Genomic DNA, 22,962 nt, shown 5'->3' with positions numbered 1-22,962 from the left:
CCCCCCCCCCCCCCCCCCCCCCCCGCCTCCCCAGCCGCACCGGGAGCGGGCGCCGGGGCCGCGGCGCGGACCTGGCCGGAGCGCGGAGCCGCCCGCGCAGCCTCCGCCGCCGAAGCGCGGAAGGGGAGAGCCCGGCGCTTTCCCCCCCACCCCGTTGCCTCCCCGCCTCGCCCTGCCCCACCGCGGGGCGAGGAAAGCCGTTTGAATCCGCGGAGAGAGCAGGACTCCCGGCCGTGCACCGCGCCCGCGGAGATGCTTTCTGCAGCGCCCTGCGGCCGCCGGCGCCGGCGGGCGCTGCCGGGCGGAGCGCACTGAGGGCGGGCGCGGACCTTACTCCCAGGTAAGCGGGGACGAAGGGGACGGGACGAGGGGGACGGGACGAAGGGGACGGGCGCGGCCGCCCCCTCCGCCGGGATACCCCCCCGAGCAGCCGCGCCGGGGACCGCGGGGAGAAAGGGGCGAGGTGGGGGGGCGAGCAGAGGGGTTGGCTGCTGCCCCGGAGCCGAGCGGGCTGTCCCGCACCCTGCCCTTGCCCCAAGCAGGCTGTCCCGTACCCAAAATCTGGTCGAGAACCGTGTGCCGGTGCTCGGTTTCGCACCTGAGCCAGAGTGCTAGGGGCGTTGCAGCGCCGGGGATCCCTGCAAAGAGGGGTTGTCTGGGCTCTGCTGAGCCTCACGCCGTCTCCGAGCAGCGCCTGAAGGGATGGGGAGCCTTTTGGTCACACAGTCACTGGGGACTGTGCTTAGACCTGCGGGCACTTTACCTGCCAGGAGCCTCAAAGGGGGACGCACAGGGGTACCACTGACAGCATCGCACACAAGTGCTTCCGAAGACGTGTACACCCATAGCCAGAGTCAGCATGCACGCGTGTAAACAAGCCTGCACGCTCATGTAGGCAGCGCATTTGTGTGGATCTCATGGGTTCCCATGCGCCAGCATGGGATGGGGATTGCAAGTCCGGTGGGACATGGAGCTAACAGACATGACGGAAGGCGCGCTGAAGTACAGAGGGGCACAGAGAGCCACCTACAAAAGCAGAGTCTCTCTCACATGCATACACGCTCACACTCACAACAGGGCAAACACCACCACACCTTTCTGCATGCGGGCTATGACTTGGAGGCAGTTGCAGCCGTTGATGCCCCAGAAGGCAGACGTGCACAAGGGAGGCACGTTTAGACAGGGCACGTGTGAAAATGCGTGAGGCCATGCTGTTGCACATGGTAAGTTAGGGGAGTGGTGGAGATGTGGACCCATACTGTACAAAACTGGGCAAGCAGGGAGCCTTCACATGTATCATTGAACAGAAATCCATGCCTGAGACTTGGTCTTGGTTGTAGGGGGCAAACCGGAATGTGGCAAATTTAAGCTGTTTGGAGTTTTTCCCTTTCTTCAGAAAATGTTAGCTTTTGGGGCCAAAACTTGAAAGCTGCCAACTTTCAGCTCACACCAGTTGGCCATAACTCCCTAATTCAGTTGTGGGAACGGCTGCTGACTGTATGTCCTCTTGGACACGGCTGCTGTGGCTGCATCGACAGGCAACCTGGAGAGGGGGCAGGGAAGGCAGGAAAGAGGGGAAACAGCCCCAAACCTGATTTCCTCTTGGCTCAGACCCTTCTGACAACCAGGATGGGCCGTGTCCCCAGGGGTGGCATGCTAAGGCTGCATGCAGGTGTGTGCAGGGACTGGGGGGGGCACATAGGAAGGGAAGAGTCCGGCCAGCTGTGTGCACAGCTGGAGGGTGAGCTTAGGGGGGACGCAGAGCTACTCTCACTGCTTGCCTTTCTCTCTCCCTCTCTTCCCCCCGCAGCCGTCCCGTTTTATGGAGCTGCGGGCCAGGTCCAGCCCAGCTCCCCTGCTGCTTCCCGGCGATGCTGCTGGTCCCAGCGTGGAGAGACCCTCAGCAGCGCTGCAGAGCCTGAGCGCTGAGGCGGCAGTGGCGGCGGCCCCCCTGTGCGCCCCGGCTGACTACTATGGCCGTGTACTGCTATGCGCTCAATAGCTTGGTGATGATGAATAGCAACAGCGAGGTGACAAGCGGAGGGAGCAAGACGCCGCCTCCTCCCGGACAAGTGCTGCCCAGGGGCCCGGAGACACCCGGCAGCTGCCGCCCGCTCCCTGCCTTCAGCCCGGCCCCTGTGCCACCCCGCTCCCCGCGCCGTGGCCCCGCTTTCCTCTTCCCGCCGCTCGAGGAGCCCCCGCGGCAGCCAGGCAGCCCCAGGGGTCGGCGGGGCAGCCGGGGCGAAGAGGGGCAGCCAGGACCCCCCACAGCGTGGCAACTTCAGCGGGAGCTGCACAACGTCCAGGTGAACCAGAAAGTGGGGCTCTTCGAGGCACACATCCAGGCGCACAGCTCTGCCGCCCAGCCGCCGCGGAGCCCCCGGCCATCCCGGTCCCGGCCCGCCAGCCCTGTGGCGCCGGTGGTGGGACTTGGAAGCGGACCCCGGCCGCGAGCCTACGGGGAGAGTGAGGCCCCCGATGTTGCTGGGGTGCAGGTCTGGCCGAGCACTGCAGAGCCCCTGGGGAGGTCGGTGGTGATGGTGGTCCCAGCTGTGGGGCTGGTGGAGGGCAGCAGCCCCCCCCCGGAGCCGTCAGGGCCTGCACCACGGCAAGGCGAGGTGGTGGTGGCCCCCACAGGACTTGAGGGCCAGTGCCCAGCCATCGGCGGGAGCATTCCCGCCGTCATCGTCACGGACCTGGGGGGCCCGGAGGAGGAGGCGGGCGCCGTGCCCCCCGGCAGCCTGCCCGTCCGGAAGCTGTCATCGTCCTCAGCCTCTTCCACTGGCTTCTCCTCATCCTGGGAGGAGTCCGAGGAGGACATCTCCAGCGACCCTGAGCGCACCCTGGACCAGACACCGGCCTTCCTGCAGACCCTGGACCAGCAGAAGCCCCGAGTGGTGAGTCTTGCACCAGACCTGGGGAGGTGGGGCAAGCACTGGCAGCGTTCCCCCTCCAAGGCACAGCTGCAGCGGGAGGGCAGAGGTTTGTCGCAGCAGAGGTCTGCAGAGAAACTTCCCATTTGCTCAGTGGTGCTTGCTTTTCCTCCCGTGAAAAGCTTATCCCTGTTCCTAGTCTGAAAATCCTCTGCTCGCAGGGGAGAGTAGCAGTACCCATCCCACTGTGCACAGTCCTTGCAGAGCTTCCCCGGCGCTGCAGCCTGCCCGCTGGCATGCTTAACATGCACCCACGGACTGCAGCCTTCTGCTGACGTGGTTACGAGCCTCAGCTTTCCCTCAGCACAGGTTCCCTGGGTGCTGGAGGTTTCCCATGATTTACATGAGCCTAAAGGAGAATTTATTTCCTCCTTGGAGTCGAAACTGTGTGGGCCAACTGTCTGTTAAAATTTATACTGATGCCCATCACCATAGTGTCTGTGTGACTTTCACATGGAAGCAAAAATCTCTAGAATTTCTGGTAATTCCCCTTTTAAATAAAACTTTTTGCTTGTAGAGTATCTTATATTTTAGGTAAGCACGTATTTATTAGGTATTGATATTAAGTTCATTTGTTTCTGGATCTTTGTTTGTTGTGGGGCTGGTTGGGAGTCTTCAGGTAAGAGAAAGCATCAGTGTTGTATTACCCTCAGAGCAGAAAAATCTCCTCGGACAGGAGGGCTTTGGGGTGCTCTCCAAAGGCAGACACTCCTGGGATATCTTGCGTCACTTGGGGAGTTCATTCCATGTCTGAATGCTCCACACAAAGTGTGCTTTGCTTTTCTCTGAGCTGCCACACCATTTATCCAGAGGGCTTTGGACCACTTTACCCCAGGGTGCCAATCACAAGGTTCTCCAACCATCATGTGGGCTCTCCCATCCTCTGGCTGTGAGACATTACATTGATTTGGGCTCAGCACTGGAGCCTCACACTGACAGACCCTGAAAAATACAGGGCAACCCAGTGGCTCCTTAATTTTAAGGAGTTTGATAAAGGCTTGTCAACTTTCAGTGATGTGGTTCACTATGTTTAACTTTCTGTAGACACATGATAGCGAAACTCTTGCTAAGCTCAATGACACGAGGAAAACCGGTACAGGGAAGCATCTAAAGTGAAGGTATGAAACTCATGAAGAACTGACAGACTGTGGTTTGTAAAACACTCAGCAGGCTGACATAAATATCTTTGCTTTTCTACTTGTTTTGTCCTGTTCCAAGAACTCAGGCTCAGTTCTGCTCAGGATGGAGAAGCAGTTGAGTAAAAGCACAGTTAATGAAGTTATGAGTCTGTGGCTCATCGTGTTTGCAGACAGTTTTGTATTTTGGGGCTCTCAACTGATGAATCAGCTTGCTCCCTTTGGGAGCTGCTACAATCCCTCTGCTGATTAAATTCTCCTGGTTCTGTGTGCATGAGCTGTAGTAATCTCTGCTCTATTCTCCATACTAATGACTGTTCCTAGTGCCAGATCCCACTGATTTGCTGCGGAAAACAGTTCGCTGATGGGCAAAATCATGCCTGATGCTCTTGTGGAAAGCTTCCTGGAACCTCAAGCTGACTCTGCACAGCCTCCGGTGGCCTCCAGCGAGCTCAGCCAGGCTGGTGGCTCAGCAGTGAACAGGCAAGGCTCGTTTGTATTGCCAAAAGGCCTGGATCAGAGTGAGCTCAGATCAGGTCTAAGAACAGAGTAACTCTGCTGGGCTCAGTGGGACTACTCCAAGCTAAACGAGATGAAGATCTGGTCCAAAATGTGTCAGGCAGCGTGTGGAGGTGCGCTTGATTTTGTGTTTCAGTGCTGGAGTCGTCTCAGCAGGAGTGGCTGGGCTAATTTACAATGATACTTTCCGCTGGGCTCCACAGGTCCCGTGCAGGGCTGATCACTGGCTTTGGCAGGTTATAGTCAACTTCTCAGCAGGATCGTGCGCAAATGCCCAGTAATTCAAAGCTGATTCATATAAATAACACCCAACTTTGTGTACCGGTTGGCAACATCTTTTAAATGACAGCAGAAGGCAGCTACTGAAGCAGTCTCAGGTTGCACACTCATTTGTTTTCATGAACTCACTGTTTCCTTTTAACAACGCATACGGTCTGGAAATGAGTTGTGTAATGAGGGAGAATGTGTGAGAAGCTCTCTTCGCAACTCATGCTTTTCCGTCAAAATAAATTCTGGGAGATCTCGGCCAACAGAAACCAACCTTGTTCCTCTGGGTTGAGTAGATAAATGCTGGGCAGGCAGAGAGCTCTGCCTGTCTGCACCAGGTGCTGCTGGTACAGGGGAAGGGCTATTGTACCTGGGGGAGAGGTAATGACAAGCGACAGGAAAGCAGTTCTTGCTGCAGATATGGTCTGCACTGTATATCTCACATAGCATATTTACAGATTTGATAAACAGCAGGCTTGCTTCTGCCCTTCCTTTCTGGAGGCTTGTCTGGCTTAGCAAATCTGTTAGGGATGTCCGGCTGTCTTTTGTAGTTCCTCCTGGCATCCCCGGGAAATGGGCAGATCCTTCCGGCTGGCATGGACTTGTCCTCCATTTGTACTTCAGGTAGGAAACTTCGTTTGCGGTCGGGCCTGCAAATTGGCCAGTAAGAAAATGATGTTGCCTAGCGAAGGGGAGGGAGGGAGTCTGGATACTTTTTTGGACTCTGTGATCTGGAGCAGCTCAGTGGCTGATATGGGCTCTGCCTTTGTTTATTGAAATAGTTTGCTCAGTAATGTTGCCTGTCCCTGGTGTGCTCTGGTGCCCGGTGGGCTGCGCAGTGCTGGGATACAGTGACCCTGCTGTCATCATAGCAGGCTTCTGAAGTGCAGTGGAAGCAAGAGCAATTTGATCTTTTGCTGTTGCCTAACTGCAAGCCCACTTAAGGTCTGAGTAAACCTCCACGTAAGGGCTTTTGCAGCTGTGGCTTTCTCCAGACTGTGGGCTGCTGTTGGAGAAACCCCACAGTTGTTTATTGATGCTTGCAAGGTTTCAAAGGCACTTGAGTGATTACACTTCTCAGGCTGTGTGGGAGGGACAGCCTGTCCAGGCAGCATGTTGGGATGGGGATGCTGCGGTTTGACAATGCAGCACTTGCTACACGCCTGCCACGACAGCAGCGCGGGCAGTTTGGGGAAGGAGCGGGTGCCTCTGCTCACCCACCGTGCTCCCTGTTCCAGGCTCTGAGTGGCCCAGGTAGCCCGAGACAGCGGCCTGGCCCCTAAGGGGGATTTCACACTGAAAATAAGCCGCGTTCACCTGTGACTCCCATTGACTTCAATGGGAAAACACGAGTCTATGAGTTTTGCTGTTCCTCGGGGACTCTGTTTGCTCTTCCCAAGGGAGAGCTGATAGACTAAGGTGTACTCAGCAACAGGAGGCTTGGCCCCGGTCTTGAAAGCTGGCTGTGCCCCTTAAGCAAAAGATATTCCAATGCTGGTCATTACATGAGTCGTCATCATTGACCTAAATTCCCTAGTTTGTCAATTCCTTGGCAACTAGAGACAAAGCAACAGGCGAGTGGAGGGAAAGGCAGAAATTGTGCAAGTACCTACTATAGAAAAATGACATGTCAAGGGGAAAAAACCCCACCCTCCTGGAAAAAACAGTGCAAGACACTGCAGTGTTCCTCTTCCTGACTTTCCCACAGCCACTGTGAAAATGAAAACACTGGGACGTACGGCAGAATAGTAATCAAGCGACTCTCAGTATATTGTGAAACCGCTGCTCCTTTCAACAGGCAGAGCAGCTTGCTCAGAATAAGAGACTTCCACTAACCTGTGCAAAATGGCAAGAGCTTTTGGAAAAAGCTAATGGCATTGCTGCTGACAGGTGATTTTTTTAAATTGATTTATTTGTTTGACTCACAATGGCTGTAATGCGTTTCTGAAAGGAGCCAAGTTTAGATAGGGTTAGTGTCAGCCAAGGGCCTGTGGGACCCTTGCTTATTTCTCTTTGAGATGTTCCAAGGCATAAGCTGACAACAGCACTCTTGATTTGTTCCTATAAAAATCAATCAAGTTAAATACACTTTCATTCCCTTTCCTAGCTGTCACTGTGATCAGAAAGTAACAGAAACCATGACCACATGGCTATGGTGATGCATGCAAGCCCCGTGAATGTATATCTTCATGCTGACTGTTTTTATGTATTTTACTCCTTCCTCCCACCATGTTTGTCTTAAAAGCTCCTAAGCTTATGAGCTTGTGAGTGGTATCACCAATTTAGTATCAATATAATGTCTAGCATATGAGGGCCCCGCATGCTTGCTCTGAAGAGCGACTGTTACTCTAGTAATGCATATCATTGCCCACGGAAGGTGCTTAGCACACCGGGTAAGCTGCCAAAGGATGGAGCCTCCTTCAGCCCTGCTGTGGGAACACTAGGAGGAAGAGGAGAATGAGATGGACACCTCTGTGTTTCCACTTTCAGAGCACCACGCTCAGCAAACTTGGCAGCATGGCATGTTTTGTCTGCTGGGACAAGATCAGGAGCCCCTCATGCCCGGTGGGCTGGGCAGAGCTTCAGGCTCTTCGTAGATGGAGGCTGTGCGCTCCAGGGAGTTCACAAAGCACCATTCTCTATTTGGTAGCTTATCTTCTACCTACTCGTGTGGCCTTCTTGGGGAATAAGCAGTTTTTTTATGGGCTCCCACCCATGGAGGCTAGGTGAAGATGCTGTCATAACCCAATGAGAGACAAACAGTGCTGTTTCAAGTCCATTTTCATCAGCACTTTTAAGCTCATTGGGAAGGGTTTCTTCTCTGCTCACATTTTCCATGATTGACAGTGCAGGAATTACATGGCACATAGCAGATCCTTTTCATAGGGGAACTCACTTGCTGGCACAGCTGTTGTCTCTTGCATATTTTGTTTCTCAAACAATTTCACACTGAAAACATTCATAAAAAGGGGGAAAAAGCCCAAAGCATTTCCGAGGTGCAAGAAGAACAAACATTAGGTCCATCATCCTTAGGGTCCCCAGCTTTGGAAATAGCCAGGTTTCCTCCCCTTTTGATGGGGATCACAGGATGTCAGAGCTTGGCTGGTTGGACCCTTCGGGTGTTAAGCTGAATGTCCGCAGAGTGAAGTTCCCAGATCAGCGGAAAATTTATGGTTTTGTCTTTACCTTTTTATAACCTTGCAATGACAAAAAACCAATCAAACTGTAGTCAGCACCTGTCTCATGTTTTCCATATTATTTCTATAATGTGTTAGGACAGATTTGCATGTGAAGAAAATATTAATGCAGCACTGAGCTCTTGCGTGCCATGTGATGACTGAAAGCCAGTGCTGAGCTAATGTTTTCTTTACATGTAAATCTGTTCTAACTCACTAGAGAAATAATGGCATCTATGTGTGATGTGAAATGTTGCTTCAGCTAAGATTAGTCTTCTGTAATTGTTAGAGATGATTTTGTTTATACCAGTAGGTAAATTTGTGCAGTAAATTTGACCTGCTTTCTTCCAGTGAAGCACAGCCAAGCTTTCTAAGAAAGATATGTTAATATTTAGCAGACAGTGAAAACAAAATGTTAACATTTTCAAATCAGTGAGTAACTTCGCAGCCTAATCCCTATTCTCAAATGTGACTTTTCAGGGAGTGTGGGCTTCCACACTTGTTGGGTCACTTGAAATGGCCCTTTTATGGAATCCATCTTGCTCAGCCTCTTTGGAGGTCTACTCGGGATAAGTCTTCTCCTAAGGTACCTTTCTTCTCTGTTGACTCTGATGGGATCTTGAGGACTAGCCCAGGAGTGTGCTTAAGACAGAGAAATCTGCTTGTAAAGTACTTATGAATGTCTTCTGTAAAATTTATCAAAATTTCATTCTTATTCATACACATAAAAAGCCAGGTCATGCATAGCCTGCACAATGGCTGCAAGTAGTTCAGGAAGCTACTCCAGTCTGAGGTCTACCAGCGTGGAAAGCAAGTGCCTCTGATTTGGCTTTTTAAATCAGTGTTTAGGCAGCAAAATATGTGATTCACTCTGTAACAGGGATGATCACCCAGCAGTGCTTTTCAGCATGAGTTGGCATGGGTATGTTCAGAAGTTCAGGGTCTCCGGCTTCAAGTTTCACTCTGGATGTATGTGCCACAAACATGCTCAGAATTGGTGGAGGCTTTTGGAAAACTTAGACAGCAGCTGCTTCTTTCCCAGCCACGGTGGGAGTTCGCCACCACAGAGCTGCTGTCATGGCTGCATGCCTGTGGAGATCCTCACTGCCGTAGTCAGCCATGGGTTTTGTTGATTGAGTGCTGGCATTTTCTGACCTTAGTTTCTCAGAGATAGGCAATACGAGTCTGAAGCTGCTGCAAGCTGCTAAGACCTATATTAGCCTTTTCCGTCTCACAATATTTATTTCAATGTCATCATACATTTCAGCCGTGAGAAGAAAGAAGTGAGTTTTTTATAGTAAAGAACGTTCTTTTCATTAATGATGTAGAAAAAGAGACAGCCTAGTAGCAGGAATTCAATTCTTCCTTTCAGATCTAAGACTTATTGCTAGCCAAAACATAAGGATTGCCTTTGGAAGGAGAACTAGGGGGTAAAACAACAAGTGCTTAGCACTTATGGCTTCTTGTAAGCGGTACAGTGTATTATCTGATCAGCACTACACAACAGGAACTGCATTAGTGTTCAGCACTGTTGCGGTTTTAAGTAATAGTAAAGCATCCCTCGTCTCCCTGAAAGACACATATGGCCTCTGGAGTGACATAGCGATGGACGTTTTAATGAGTTTGATTTGAAGGACAGAATCAGATTGTCTCCTCACTCTTTGCTTCACGTGTTGGATTTGCAGAGAGGTCGGCACCTGCAGTTGCTGTGGTGTGGACCTCGCTGAACTGATGTGAGTTTTGCCTCAGGTTTCATCCTTGGCTTCCGGGCTTTCATCCTTGACTTTTAAGACTTGTACTTGGGGTTTTGGAAAGTAGGGCTTTTGGACTGTGTGAAGCGAAGTGGAGGTCTCAGCCTGCAGTCTTCACTGTCATAAAACTCCCTTCCCTCCCCCTGAATGCTTTGCGCTTTGCCTGGATGAAGACCAATATATCAACACCAGGAATAACCAGCACAATGTCTTGGTAGGATGGCGATGCCAGGAAGCAGGCCCAACCCTCTCGCCCCCGTCCCGTCAGTGTTTGCAGAAGGGGCCATCAGAAACGCGGCACCGAGTGGAAGATAGCAGAGGGCTGAACAACGGCAGCACCTACCTTCAGCATCACCTCCTCCTCCTCCCCCTTCGCTTCCTGTCCCTTTGCCCTTGCTTGGGCAATTTGTCTGCAGCAAGATAGAATCAAAGAACCCTCTTCCTTTGCTAAACAATTTGCTCCTTTTGTTAGGGTCAGATAAAATGCTGATAAAAGCTGTTGTAGCTCCACTGAAGCCAGCAGGAGCATGCTGCATATTTGGTCCTTGATCGTTTTTCGCCTTGCTCTCCCCTGCATGTATCCAGTTACATCTTGTGGTAAATCCATGTTAAACTGAATTAATGAAGCAGAAATGTGGTCCCCGCAGGGGTTTTGCCTGTTGATAGGTACCGTGCTTCAGAGCCTTTGGGGACAGGAGTTTTATGAACAGAGAGATCTGCGGGGGGACTTTTGGGAAAGTGCATTTTACGGTTGAGTGGTTTTTTCTCATTTCTCGCTAAACAATCTCCGATCCCTGCTGCTTGGGAAAAGGGCAGGAGTGGAGCCTGGCCTTCAGCTCACTGCTGAGCCTTGTTCATTGCAGCCATACTTTGACAAGGCATTTTGGAGAGGCATAGGAACAGCTTTTTTCGCATTGAGCTAAACGCATTCAAAACATTTTCGCTAAATGGGTACTTAAATACAATGGTCGAGGCAGCCCATGTATACCCCTCAAAAGAGAGAAGACCAGGGTGCCGAGGAGGAGCAGGGGTGAGGGGGAGGTGAGCAAGCTCCTTCTCACCATGTGGACCATAGGAATTGCTCTGCCGGCAGCCACAAGCCCTGTTCGATACCCAGGGGCATCCTCCCACTGCAAGCAAGGTACAGAGCAGCCGGGGGAGAATTAGCAACATGTTCAAATGTAGTATGGTTGCTATAACCGGTAATATATATTTAACACTCTGCAGGGACCATTCAAGCCTGCATCTGTAGGAAGGGGAAAAAAGTCAGGTTTGCTTTTTTGGCAGACTGCAGATCAGAGAGTCCAATCTGCAATCTCTCTTGGTATGTTTTATGTGGGTGGGTTTTGTTAAGTTACAGGCAAAGTTATTGCACCCCTAGGCTACTCACATTAAATGTTTCTCCAATTTTAGCAACATTCTTTCCAGGCTCAGCTACATTTGTTTTTATCTTCTCTATGGCAATTGATGATCTAAGTCTAAAATGTATAACTCCGCAGGATCTCCTGTTATATATTTCTTCCACAGCTGTAGCTGAATCAGGACAGTATAATCCAATGACATGTTGTAATGCCTAATGCTTTCTTTAATACATTCCAGATTAAAGGAGTCAGCAAAGTTGACATATCCAAAGTAATAAATTTAAACAATAATAACGACAAATCCCGAACCGTGATTATATCTTGAAAGTGTTGGGTTAGGGTTTTTTTTTCCTCCTATCTTCTCTGATCTGGTTAAAGTCTGTTTGTAGGAAACTGAACAGGACAGATAAAAGATGATGAGACAAACAACTTAATCCCTTAATAATGTCAAGTGGAAAATCCAACAACAGATTGGCAAGGAACTCAAATAACAACTGCAAAGTGGCCCTTACTGAGGACTACAGACCTAGCTTAAAAGGCTGAGCTTGAGATATAATTAGAGATGAGCCTGAATCAGTGCCCACAGGTTCAAACATTTCTTTGAACTCTGAAATGGAGTCCAATTCCTTTTTTTTTGGTCCATGCCTGCATAGCATCAGCTTAGCTCCATTGAAGCTCCCGTTCAGCATCACCTTGTACCTTGTGCTGCCCTCAGTACCCACACAAAGTGACCATGAAAAGCCCCAGGGTGGTATTTCCACCTCTGCGTGCTGTTGCAGATGGGAGCATGAGACGGCAGCGAGTGTCTGCTGCCCAGGTAGGTGCCTGTCATGGCAGCATGAGGAGGAGGAGAGCTGGGCGCCGCTTTCTGGCACTGCGCTGGCCTCTGAGTCCCACCATCTCATCCTGCTCTTGCTGGGGACTGGCACACAGCTGCACCCCCATGCAGCAACCCCCATTCCTGCTGCTTCGGGCAGTCTCGCGCTGCCATTAATAGATACGCCTTGAAAGCAAGGCATGTGGTCACAGAAGTAGGAGGCACTTGGAAATGCAATTGCCAAGCAGCTTCAGAAAGAGCATGCTAATTATTATCTCCTCGGAGCTGTATTTACTTAGCGCTGACAGCCCTTCACCCTGAGGTTTCATGGTGGGAATGTCTTATTGGGGTGGAGACCAGGGCGTCCAGAAAGGAAACAAAGGAAAGAGATTTTAGAACTGTGTCTTATCTCTATCCACCTGAATTACTGTGTATTTTAAAAGAATATATGAAACCCATTGTTTGAAAAAACCCTGACAAGTGTGCTTTCCCGGCTCCATTGTTTTAATGTTCTCCTAGGAATTTGTATATAAAATGTTCCCAATCCAGTTTATCTCTCTCAGCTTGACAAATCCTGTATTTCCCTTCTGTACTTTTAGCAGAGTGGGAACTAACCTTGATCTTTTTGCAAAGCCAACAGAATTGCCTTGTCGGGTGTCACGTTGCCACCTTCACACACAAACAGTGTGTGTCGCAGTTTTTTGAGCAAGATGTACCATCGCTGAAAAAAAGGCTGTGTAAAACTCTTACATTCAGGATGAACTTTTGAAAAGCAGCTCTGAACTGAAACAGACCCTCTCTTGGAGGAGGGAGCAACTAATGTTGTCCGGCTCTCGTGAAAGCTTCCTTGCACAGCAAGGTTAAAACAAATGGTCTGAAGCCAGGGATACAGCTCAGCTCCTCCACCGTTAGCAGCCCCTCATCTACATCTCATCTCAAGGAGAAAAGGCTTGGCCTCTCTCCTCAGGACTCTGTTTTCTCATGTTACCCTTCATTGCTGGAATGGCTTTTTTGAGCCAAGGAAGGCAGCGTGGGAGTCCAGGTGGTTGGAAGTGACCATAACGTTGACCAGGTGCTGGGCCGGTAATGAGAGGGAAATGCAGAGGTAGCACGATACCACCTTGTCTGTTCTTGTCCATCCCTGTAGTGTACAGCCCAACCAGCTCTGATATTTGGTCTTTGAGCTTTTGGGCAGCTTAAAGGCAGTTCCAGATCCCAGGTTTGTTCTTGTGGATGGGAACTCTTCCCAGAAGGGAGAAAGCTCAGAGGAGCCTGTTTAATATAGGCTGATCTCATGCTTGAGCATACGCAGGAGTTGACCTTTCAGCACTGAAATAAGAAGTGATGGGAATAGAATAAATCACAGCCTTGAAAGAAAAGCCAAGTAGCTTAGACTTGCACCTCAGGAGAAGGAGTTAAGGTATGGAGGCTGGGAGCGCTGCAGAGGGGCCAATGACAGACTTGAAAAGCAATCTTTCAGCAGTGGGTTTGGTGGATCTTTGCAGAGCAAGACTGCAGAGGAAAGACTATTGAGATGTGAAATTGAGATATGAGGTGATGAGCCCTGGAGGTGAGTTTTAGTTGGGTGGGTAGGTTGGAAAGACTCTGTTAGGGATGTTATCCTGAAAAAATCTGCAAGACTTACAGATAGGTTGGATGTGAGGACCTAGAGAAAGAGATCCAAGTTTTCCACTTGCTAAAAGTTTCAGGGTAGGAGCAAAACATTCACAAATGAGAGCAGTAACATTTACACTCGCATTGCAAAGGCATAAATTGTTCTACTAGTTGCCAGGCTGTGAAAAATCAAGCTTCTGTATTGCATTGCAAGCCCCAGAGCCGTCATGTTTCCATCGAATCCAAAGCCAAAATTTCCGTAAACTTGATAGGAGTCAGCTCCAAGCCCCCATGGTACACCCCCTTAACCTTCAGGGGCCTGGTGTTGAATGCAAGATTTTTCCAAGAGAACCAAAACTCAAAGCACTCCCCTAATATCCGGAAGCTGCAGCCCAATGAGGAACTCCCTCTGCGTGGTGGCTTCTGTCAGAGTCCGACTCCCTGTTTGGTCTCAGGAGAGGGTGTCTCGGGGCTTCTTCAGGGCAGGCACAGTGGAGGGCCGGGCTGCTATATGCCACAGAGACCACTGCTGCCTTGAGAGATGCTGGGGTTTGCCCTCCTGGCCCACTCTTCCTCTGGACCGTCTGTGCTGTGTCCCCAAAGCAGTCAGACCCCCAGCCCCATCCAGACAAACCCTAGCAAGACAGAAGATTGTAGGAGATGGCTGGAGCTGGAAGAACAGTTTTTTGGCAGAGAGTAAATTTTCCAGCAAATGTCAAGGGGGAGGGGGAGTCAAAATGATTCACAAATTCAAACACATTTTCTGAATAGTTCTGGCCTAGAAAAAAATACAGAGGTGGGGGAAGAGGGAGGGATGTTAAAAATAGCAATGCATGTCATTCTGACACTTTCAGAATGAACCGTTTCATTTTGGGAATGGTTTGTTTATGTTTTGCAAGCATTTGAAATGTAGATTTGATTCAAAATGGCATTTTTCACTTAAAAGTTGACCTCACCGCTAAAACACATTGAAAGAAGAAAAGGTTTTTTAGAACTTACATAACACAAAATGAAACACCTCCTTTTGCTTTGGCTCCAAATGAGATGAGACATTTTGGAGTTTTCCTTCCACAGCCCCATGATTTTAGCTGTGTTCAGCCCAACCGGAACATCTCTCCCCAATTTTTTTGGTTGAGCTCTGATGTAAAAAAATCCATGCTCCATCCAGCTCCCGTGCTGGCCAACCTTTAAGTCTAATGCCATGGAGCAAGTACTTTAGTTTAATCTGAGGTCAACCACACATTGCTGTGATTCAAACTGAAACCTGTGGTATCGAATGAATAAGAGCTGTAGGTTTTGTAGATAACTGGCAGCTTCTCCGGAAGATGCAGTGTCGAACCTCATTTAGAAAAATAACCCAAACTCTTGGGGCCCTGAAATCTGATCTAGAAATCTTCAGAGAAGCTGGAGTTTGCAGACAGCTGAATGGCAGACTTTCACTCCCCCGGCACTCACACTGGTCTCATTCAACTGATTCATTAAAGGGAAACAACCAAACAGCTAGTAATTACTTTGCTGTAGCCAAAACGTGCCACAGAGTTTCCCTGGGCAGAGGGGAAGGAACACGTGCATTTGCTATATGATGAGCCATTGTCAGGTTTACCGTTCCCCGCTGTGTTTTCTGCCTGGCTGGGACACATTGCGCTGTTTCCTCAGCTGAAGTCCATCCCTTGGCATCTGGAGCAGAGCCTCCTTTGCTGAGATTTACCTTGTCTGTCTTCTGAGCCCCTTCCTTCTGTGCCTTGGGAGGGTTCAAGCACAAAAGAAGGAGAAAAAAGATGCTGCAGTGTGGGACAGCAAACTTTTTAACAGCAGCCCCTCTTGGGCAGGGGCCATAGGAAAGACCTTTTCCGTTCGTGGGAGGATCCTGGGGTTTACCTGCAATAGGAAGGTTTGTAAGCATTTTTCTGGCCCGCTGTAATTTTAATGTTACTGAAGAGTGGATCTTATGGTGTGGACAATACGGACATTTTTATCATCGAGGCGTGTAGAGGCGAGGGGCTGGCAGTGGCCGAGTGGCGGAGCAGGCTGTGCTCCGTGCTGGCCCTGGCAGCGATGGGAGCCGGGATGGCTCTGCTGCTGTCTGCGGTGGCTCTGGGTCACCCTGCACTGAGGGGTGATTAGTGCTTGCAGTGGGACAAGGAATCGAGGCCAGCATGCGTGTACCAGCTCTTCAGCTCCCTCGACCATGCATTTACTGTTAAAACACTGCCAACTCAAGCTCTCCCCAAAACAATGAGGATTGCCTTAAAAACCACCAAATGTTTCAGGGTTTTTTTGGAAGTGCTGAGTTTGTTTGATTGTTTTCCTAGTTTCTATGCCTTTAAGTCATAGTCAGGGCAATTTTTCAGTCTTTTCTCTGCAAGCCAGAAGGCTAGAAACATACTTTCTTTCCAAAAATGAAAGCTCGGAGTCTCAGCCACCTGAGTGCAAGAGCTGGCAGCTGTGACAACAAGGCAGAGCTCATGCTAAAACTGCGGGAGTGGGCAAATGGACTATTGAAGTAGCTGCTTCTCTTGGTCGAGAAATGGGCTGAATGGAAAGAAAGGCCAGAAGGGCAGAGCATGTAAGCCGATTCAGCTTTCCTTTAACAAATGGAGAACGCCAGCTCTCCCTCCCCGCCCTAGCCAAAACAAAAAGCCCGTACACAACTAAAGTGAAATCTGCTTTCGTGTTTGTACGTGAGTCGTGACGCCTGGAATAGCGGGTGACATTCGACTCTCGCATCTCTGCCGAAATTCAAACTCATCTCCCAGGCGAAATCTGAGGTAGGAGCACAGATAGAGGTCCTAGCAGTCACCAAAGAACAAGGACCATACAGACTGCACACAGAGGCTCACACCGCTCCCCTGTCAATTTTTTATATAAAACACAATTTGAAAACTAACCACTTTTTCTGCAAATGTGATTCAGAGATCTTTGACACAAGCAGCTGCCAGGAGATGGGAAAACAGCTCTGGCTGTGTTAAAGTGGGGAGGCAGCACAGAGCCTGCTGGCCAGCACTTCAGTGCAGATTGTAAGATTTTAGCAAAAATCTCGACTTTCCAACTAAACAACTGCATTTGGATAATGATCTATGGAAGGTTGTACATGTCTTTTGACAAGGAATCTTAGGCTCTGACAGTGCTTGGAAAATACCAAGCAGGGTTGTTGAACTGTCCTAAACCGCCTTGTCATTGAATGGTGCAGAGGTGCTGCATGAAGTGACGCCAAGTGTTCTCTAGCAGTTCTAAGGGTGTTTGGATTTCAATTTACTCTCATCGGATACGCTGACACGTTCTCCAGTTTGCCTCTTGAATTAAGATGCTGTGTGTTCACTTTTCTCCTTTCCAGCTGATAGGTATGTGTCTTTGCTCCCCCAAGGGGAAGGAGGCAAGGATATTCTTCCTTTCAGTGCATCCTTAGAGCTATTACACATTTAAAGGGAATAATCCCCAAAGCAAAGGCATGGACATTGGGTGTATCTGTGGGCTGTGCGCTTTTCTCAGGTGCTCCATCTGCAGGGTTAACTTCAGTGAAATCGCACCAGGAGGGCAGTTTTGAAGATTGTGTACGACATGCAGATGGTCTTCTGGAGAGCAGCTGCCTTTGGAAAACTAGCTAAAACTACTGTTGGCGTAACAAACAGAATTAGAATATTTCCAGGGTATAAAATTAAGGGAGGAAAGCAGCTTTACTGGCTATTGTCAGAAAACAGAGGCTTGCATAACAGCAACAGTTTCCATATACTATGCAATTAAGTTACTTGCTTGGGAATTAAATTGCAAGTCAGTTTAGACAGCGTGGCCAGCTGTAACATAACACACATTACAACACACATACTGAATGTTATTACTTGGTGTCAGCGTTTATTGAACAGAGTGGGGATTTGAGAAACAAACTTTGGCCCAGGAAACACTAACAATGTGATGGCACTTAATGTCTCTAAAGCAGCACAGCTAGCATTAGAATTTTGGGGAATAAATTCTCCAAAGATAAAATACTTTGGAAAATACCTGCTAATCCCTTTAAACCTCTAAGACATATTAGTTTTCATATTGGGTAATGAAAAGCCACAGATTTTACCACTAACCTCGAAAACATCCTGTAGTTTTTGGAAAAGCGAGGGAGACTCCAGGTGTAGGTTCAGCGGCTGGTTTTGCAGCAGCAGTTCCAGCTGATCTCACTGGAAAGTGTTTATTTGCTGCTGTCTGCTGGTCCCTTGCTGTCTTCTTTTGCTACTGCAGGAACCAGGGCCAGCGAACACTGCTCACTGACTCCTTGAACTACGCTTCCCTCCCATTTTTATGGAGAAGAATCGAGGCTCTAGGACGTCGCTTCATTTCAGTTGCAAGACTGGAATGAGATTGGGCCAAATCAACTCTGTTGTAGCTCCATTGAGTCTGGTGGGCTTGCATGAGGGCTAAATCTGATCCAGAGTCAGAAAAACATGAAACACAGATGGGCTAGGTTAGTGCATTGTTTATATAAATAGCTAGATCATGGAGAGCTGCCCGCATTGCAAAATCCCCCTCCCAGCTGGGTCTGTCAGGGATCCTTTGGAAAGCACGGCATCGGCAGACCAGCAGCAAAATGTAGCACAAAGACTGAATTTCCCCTCTCTTCCTACAGCAGGTCTCTTGTGCTCAGAGTTGAGGACCATGTTGGCAGTGGTGCATGGGCTCAGCTCACCAACTGTGCTGAACCGGCATCTCAGGGAGCAGGACAGATCAGATTGCTGTGCCCACTGATGGGAGTAAAGTTATAAATACATTTTTGGAACAAAAATAGGAACCATCCACCAGAGCTATTTCTGATGACCTCAAAGTAAAGTTAGAATTTGTTTTTTTTTTCTCTGTTTCGTAGCGGTGTTGCTGAGCTCTCCAGCAGAACAGGAAGTAGGCTGAGGAGCTGTTTGAGTAACCCGAGTCATCAGATCAATGGAAAAAATGGTTTGAGTACATTTTGTGAAAATGCAGCCAACAATTTTGAAATTACTGCAGTTTCTCTTCCTAGATCAGGGCTGTTGTTCATGCCAAGGGGACTTATGTGCTGTGTCTGTAAGGAAACAGAGTGTTTCTTTTTGATGATGTACACAATGTGTACCCGGGGTGAAGCAGAAATCTTTCCCTTGGTGTCCTTGGATCAGACTCCAGATGAGTTAATCCCTCAACATGATCAGGATCCTGTGTAATTTTGAAATGCCTGTCATGCCATTTGGAAGAAAAATAAACTTGCTTTTATTGGGAGTTGGGCATGGGGAGGTCAGGGTAGGTGAGGAGGGAGGGAGAGGATAAGAGACACCATTTTGCTGTCAAGGAGGAAGATGCACAGTTCTGAATCTCAGAATTGAGGCTGGTCCTACATTTTAGTGACACTTGCAGCTCCTTTCATGTTTTGCAAGCTCATCCGAGAATTGAATGCATGCCAAATTAATCTTTCAAGGGAAGCGGAGCCGGGTTGAAAATATCTCCAGCACAGATAATTCAAAGGAAGTGCAACTTTTAAAAAAGCATGTGAAGTGCCTCTAAGAATCTACCTGGTTTTTCCTGTTTTCTTTTTTCCTTTTTCTCTTTCCTCCCCTTAGTCCCACATCTTGCCTCTTTGCTGTCTCGTCATGTCACCATTTCCTTTTTTCCCATTAGTTGTTCTCACAGAGGCATACAAAGGGTTTTCGATCCCGTCACATGCTCCAGCTGGAACTAGAGCACGACTCTTTTCTGAGTGTGTTTTCTCCAGGATTTTGTCAAGTTTAGCTGCAGACGCTCCCCAGCTTTTCGCTAATTGTCTTTTCAGCTGTCCTCCGCTTACGACACTCGCGCTGCAGCCGGGCAAAGGCCGGTTCGAGCTTCAAAGTGGAGGCGATGCCGTGAGTGCGGGGAGAGCAAGGGGCTGCCCGGGTGCCCGTGGCGAGTGGGATGGGGCGGCTGTGGGGAGGGAGCGGCGCGGCGTGGGAGAGCAGGGTCAGGAGAGAGAGATAAGACGGACAGGAAGGGAGCGAAGGGGAAAGGCAGGTGGAAAAGGGAAATGACCGCGGAGGCCAGGAAGACTGAAGAGAATACAAGGGAAGCTGCGAAGCCATCTGGGAATCTGCTTTAGCCACGTGTAAATCGCACACGTCCTTGCGGCTTCCCCCTCTGCGCAGAGCAAAGCAGCGCCCGGAGGAGGCCGGGCAGAGCCGGGATGGCGGCGTGCAGCTGCGTGGGGTGAGCCTGTGTGGGTGCGGGGCCGGGGGGGCAGACGGGGGGATGCGGGGACCAGCCCCGGCGCAGGTGTAGGGACAGTCCCGTGCAGGTGTGGGGACAGCCCCGTGCAGGTGTGGGGGCACAGTGGCGGCGGGCATGGGGGCGAGGGGAAGTGAGTGGGTGCCCCGAGGTGGGGTGCAGGAGCAGGCAGAGCTGTGGCAGAGCTGGGTCCCGTGAAGACGGGGGCGGAGGTTGGTGGAGCCGCCGCCGTGTCGGCTTGCGGGCGACGGCGGGGGCAGAGCGGGAGGAGAGATGGGTGGCGTGGGGTGGAGGCAGAATGGGAAGTCGAGGAGAAACTGAGTGCAAAAGCTGATCAGGGGATGGAAAAGGAGGAAGCTGAAGGGAAAAATCAGGTGAAAAGTTTCAGGGAGCAGAAAAAAAGCATCGTGGAAGGCTGACATGGCAAGGCAGGGGAAAGTGAGGAGAGCTCGGATACGAAGGTTTTGAAAGCACTTAATGATGTCTGGGGTGGGATTTGTGGCAAACAGCTAGATCTGAGCCAGCCTCCTTTTGTGGGGGGAAACAGGCCCCTGCAGAGCACAGCGTATGTGACCTGCCTGCACAGCACGAGAGGAGCTGTGCCTGCGCAGTGCCATGACTGTAAAAGGAGTTAACTAGCATAGATGCAGTCGTCTACACCGAACATGACTAAAAATAGGTGAGATGAATTGCAGTCCCAAGGACAAAATGTTACTGTAAATGAATACAAACAATCTCGTGTTATCCAGCCTGGTGCGTTCATGCCTCTTCCATGCATGTGCATGCTGGAGGTGTGTGCCCAGGTGCAGGGCTTGTGCACATCAGGTGCACATGTGAACACCAGCACGTACCTGGCTGGGATACTCGTGTCCCATATCTTCTGTGCAAAAGTCCTCTCCACCTCAAACCCTGAAAAATTGGGCCATGATGCCAGAGCAGGCTGTAGTTCCTCAGGTGTCTGCAGGTTGTATCATAAATCGTTTCTAAGAGTCTCAAGGAAGAGGAGGGAGATGCGCTGCAGTTTCGGGGGGGCTGCTGCTGACCCCACGCTCTCCACTTTCCTATGGAAAGGGCTGCAGGGTTAATCCAGACCCTTGCCTGATTTTAGCTCAGCTCTGCAGGCTGCCTTCACTGGCATGGGGCTCGTGGCTGCCTCTGCCAGAGGTGTGGGGGTTACTTTGCTTTAACTCGTGCCGGGAGGCACCAGTGTGACAGGGAAGAAAGGCGCCCTGTCCCTGACAGTGCCGTTTGCCCTGTGCCACCTCACTGGCTGTCCTGAAGGAGAGACAATTTCTTTCCCCCGGTGAGAGAAACGGTTAGGAAAAAATAGCACCGCATTTCCGCAGGGACACCCATGGGACGTGCCAAGAGAAACCGAGGCACACGCAGTTATTTCATGGGATCCCTCACACATGGACTAGGCTGGCGTGGATGGTCTAAGCAGGGCACGGAGCTGGAGCCCATCTGCATTGGAGGCATCCTCTGGCCGCCCCAGCCGGCTCTCTGCAGCCCAGCTCTCCTTCCCCATCCCAGTCCCTGAGCTTGTCCTGATCTCCAAAATTAGGTCTGCAGGTCCCTCGCCTCATCTTTAAAACTCTCTGTGCAATTAACGTGCACAGGCATGTCCTTGGCCGAAAATGCCCCCAAAGAATGGGCAATGAGAGGATGCAGGCAGTTTGACTGTAGCTAGGGCTCATGGTTATTTGTAAGAAAAGCTGTGAATGTATCTCTCTGCACCAAGAACTGGTAGGTTGCTCATGGAGGTCGTGAGTCTCTGGTGCTACCTGAGCTTGTTTAACAGTCTCCACTATGGAAGAAAACAGAGTTTTAATCCAGTGAGGGTGATGTTGGGCAAATACTTTTAGTGCTTGGGTCTGCTTAGTTGTAACTGAACTCCTCTTTCACTTAGTCCTTTAGTGCAGGCTGCTCATTCTCATGCTGCGCATTTCCTCTGCCTGCAAAAGCACTTAGAAAAGCTTGGATCCCCAAGTCACATATTTTCAATATTTATGCCCCCTGGATGATTTTCCAGGGAAGCTCTTAATCTTACAAGTCAAGAAAAGACATATATTTGTCAGAACTAATACTAGCAAGGTGCAGAGTTCATTCTCAGGCAGCAGGTGGGTTAGAAAGCCTTATTTTTGTGCAATTAATTTTGTAAGAGCTCCCTCCCCCCTTCTCTATGCTTTCATTTGCTTCTGTGTCCTGGGGTCTCAGAAGACAAGGGTTTCTAAGGGCCAATGGCTGTCTTGAAATCACTTTCTGGCAGCGCTCACAGGAGCAGCCCAGAAGCAGCCGTCCCTGGATTTCCACGTTCGTGTTAGATGTTGAAACATGTTGTCTCACAAGAGCTATAGGGTATCACCCCACTAAATTCTTTAAACCTGTTCAGAGTGGATTAGGAGGAACCCAATAAGCCACTTTCTGATTACTGTAATAGTTTCCAGGTTATTTTGTTTAGAAGCCCGTGTGAAACATTACGTTGTGCCTTCCTCTCTCAGTCCTCAGGCTGAAAGTGAAAAGGTCCTGGTATAGAAGCCTGAGGTCAGGAGATAGATACACAAAGTTTATACATGGGATTATTTAGTGTGCAAACTAATGGGCTTCAAGTGAAATACTTAAGATCATTGCGAAAACTCTTCCATTACTTCCTTTCTACTTACCCTGTCCGGTAATAAGACATACAGTTTGCATGATGAAATTGCAAGGATGTGCACACAGACTTGGAAAAGAAATTAGTTGTCGGCTCTGAGCAGAGCCACCCTGGGGAACTCTCTGCTGCAGGATGCTCCGAGCCCACCTGCACTGATGGGAGAAGGGGCTGGGGGAGCACCACGCAGCCACATGTGGGATTTCAGCAGCGGCAATAAGCTGATCATGTGGAAGGAACGGTATGGGATTGCTGAGCTGTGTGGGCGGCATTGCACAACAGCCTCCATTGCCGAAGGGCTAGGGCTGTCTTTGCGCTGAGGCTCCTCTCCATGCTCTGGCGATGGGAAGGGGGCTGCAGAGGCACCGCATGGCCCATGGCAAAGGGCCACAGCTCTCTGCAGCTATGAGAGACTAGTCCAAATGAGAAGGCAGCCCCTCGTGCTGCTTCATCTTCCTGTAAAACAGGGGCACGGCTGAGAGCAAACATTCTGAATGGCATTTGCTCCAATCTGGGCCCTGTAGACTGTACTGT

The 22,962-nt window shown here is 49.9% G+C and overlaps 1 protein-coding gene across 1 annotated transcript in view; it reads left to right on the top strand.

The window, feature by feature from the left end:
- The first annotated feature begins 1,973 nt into the window (after positions 1–1,973).
- Positions 1,974–22,962, top strand: part of ITPKB (inositol-trisphosphate 3-kinase B) — a 67,395-nt gene continuing 46,406 nt past the window's right edge. Inside the window, exon 1 of the mRNA XM_010577845.1 lies at positions 1,974–2,897. Within this exon, the coding sequence (XP_010576147.1) occupies positions 1,974–2,897 (924 nt within the window). The remainder of the gene's footprint in view (positions 2,898–22,962) is intronic.

This window comes from Haliaeetus leucocephalus, unplaced genomic scaffold (assembly GCF_000737465.1).
Source record: "Haliaeetus leucocephalus isolate CR32 unplaced genomic scaffold, Haliaeetus_leucocephalus-4.0 Scaffold577, whole genome shotgun sequence".
Taxonomy (NCBI): Eukaryota; Metazoa; Chordata; class Aves; order Accipitriformes; family Accipitridae; genus Haliaeetus; species Haliaeetus leucocephalus.
Note: the sequence above shows the minus strand (reverse complement) of the source record. Positions and strands in the feature narration are given on the sequence as shown.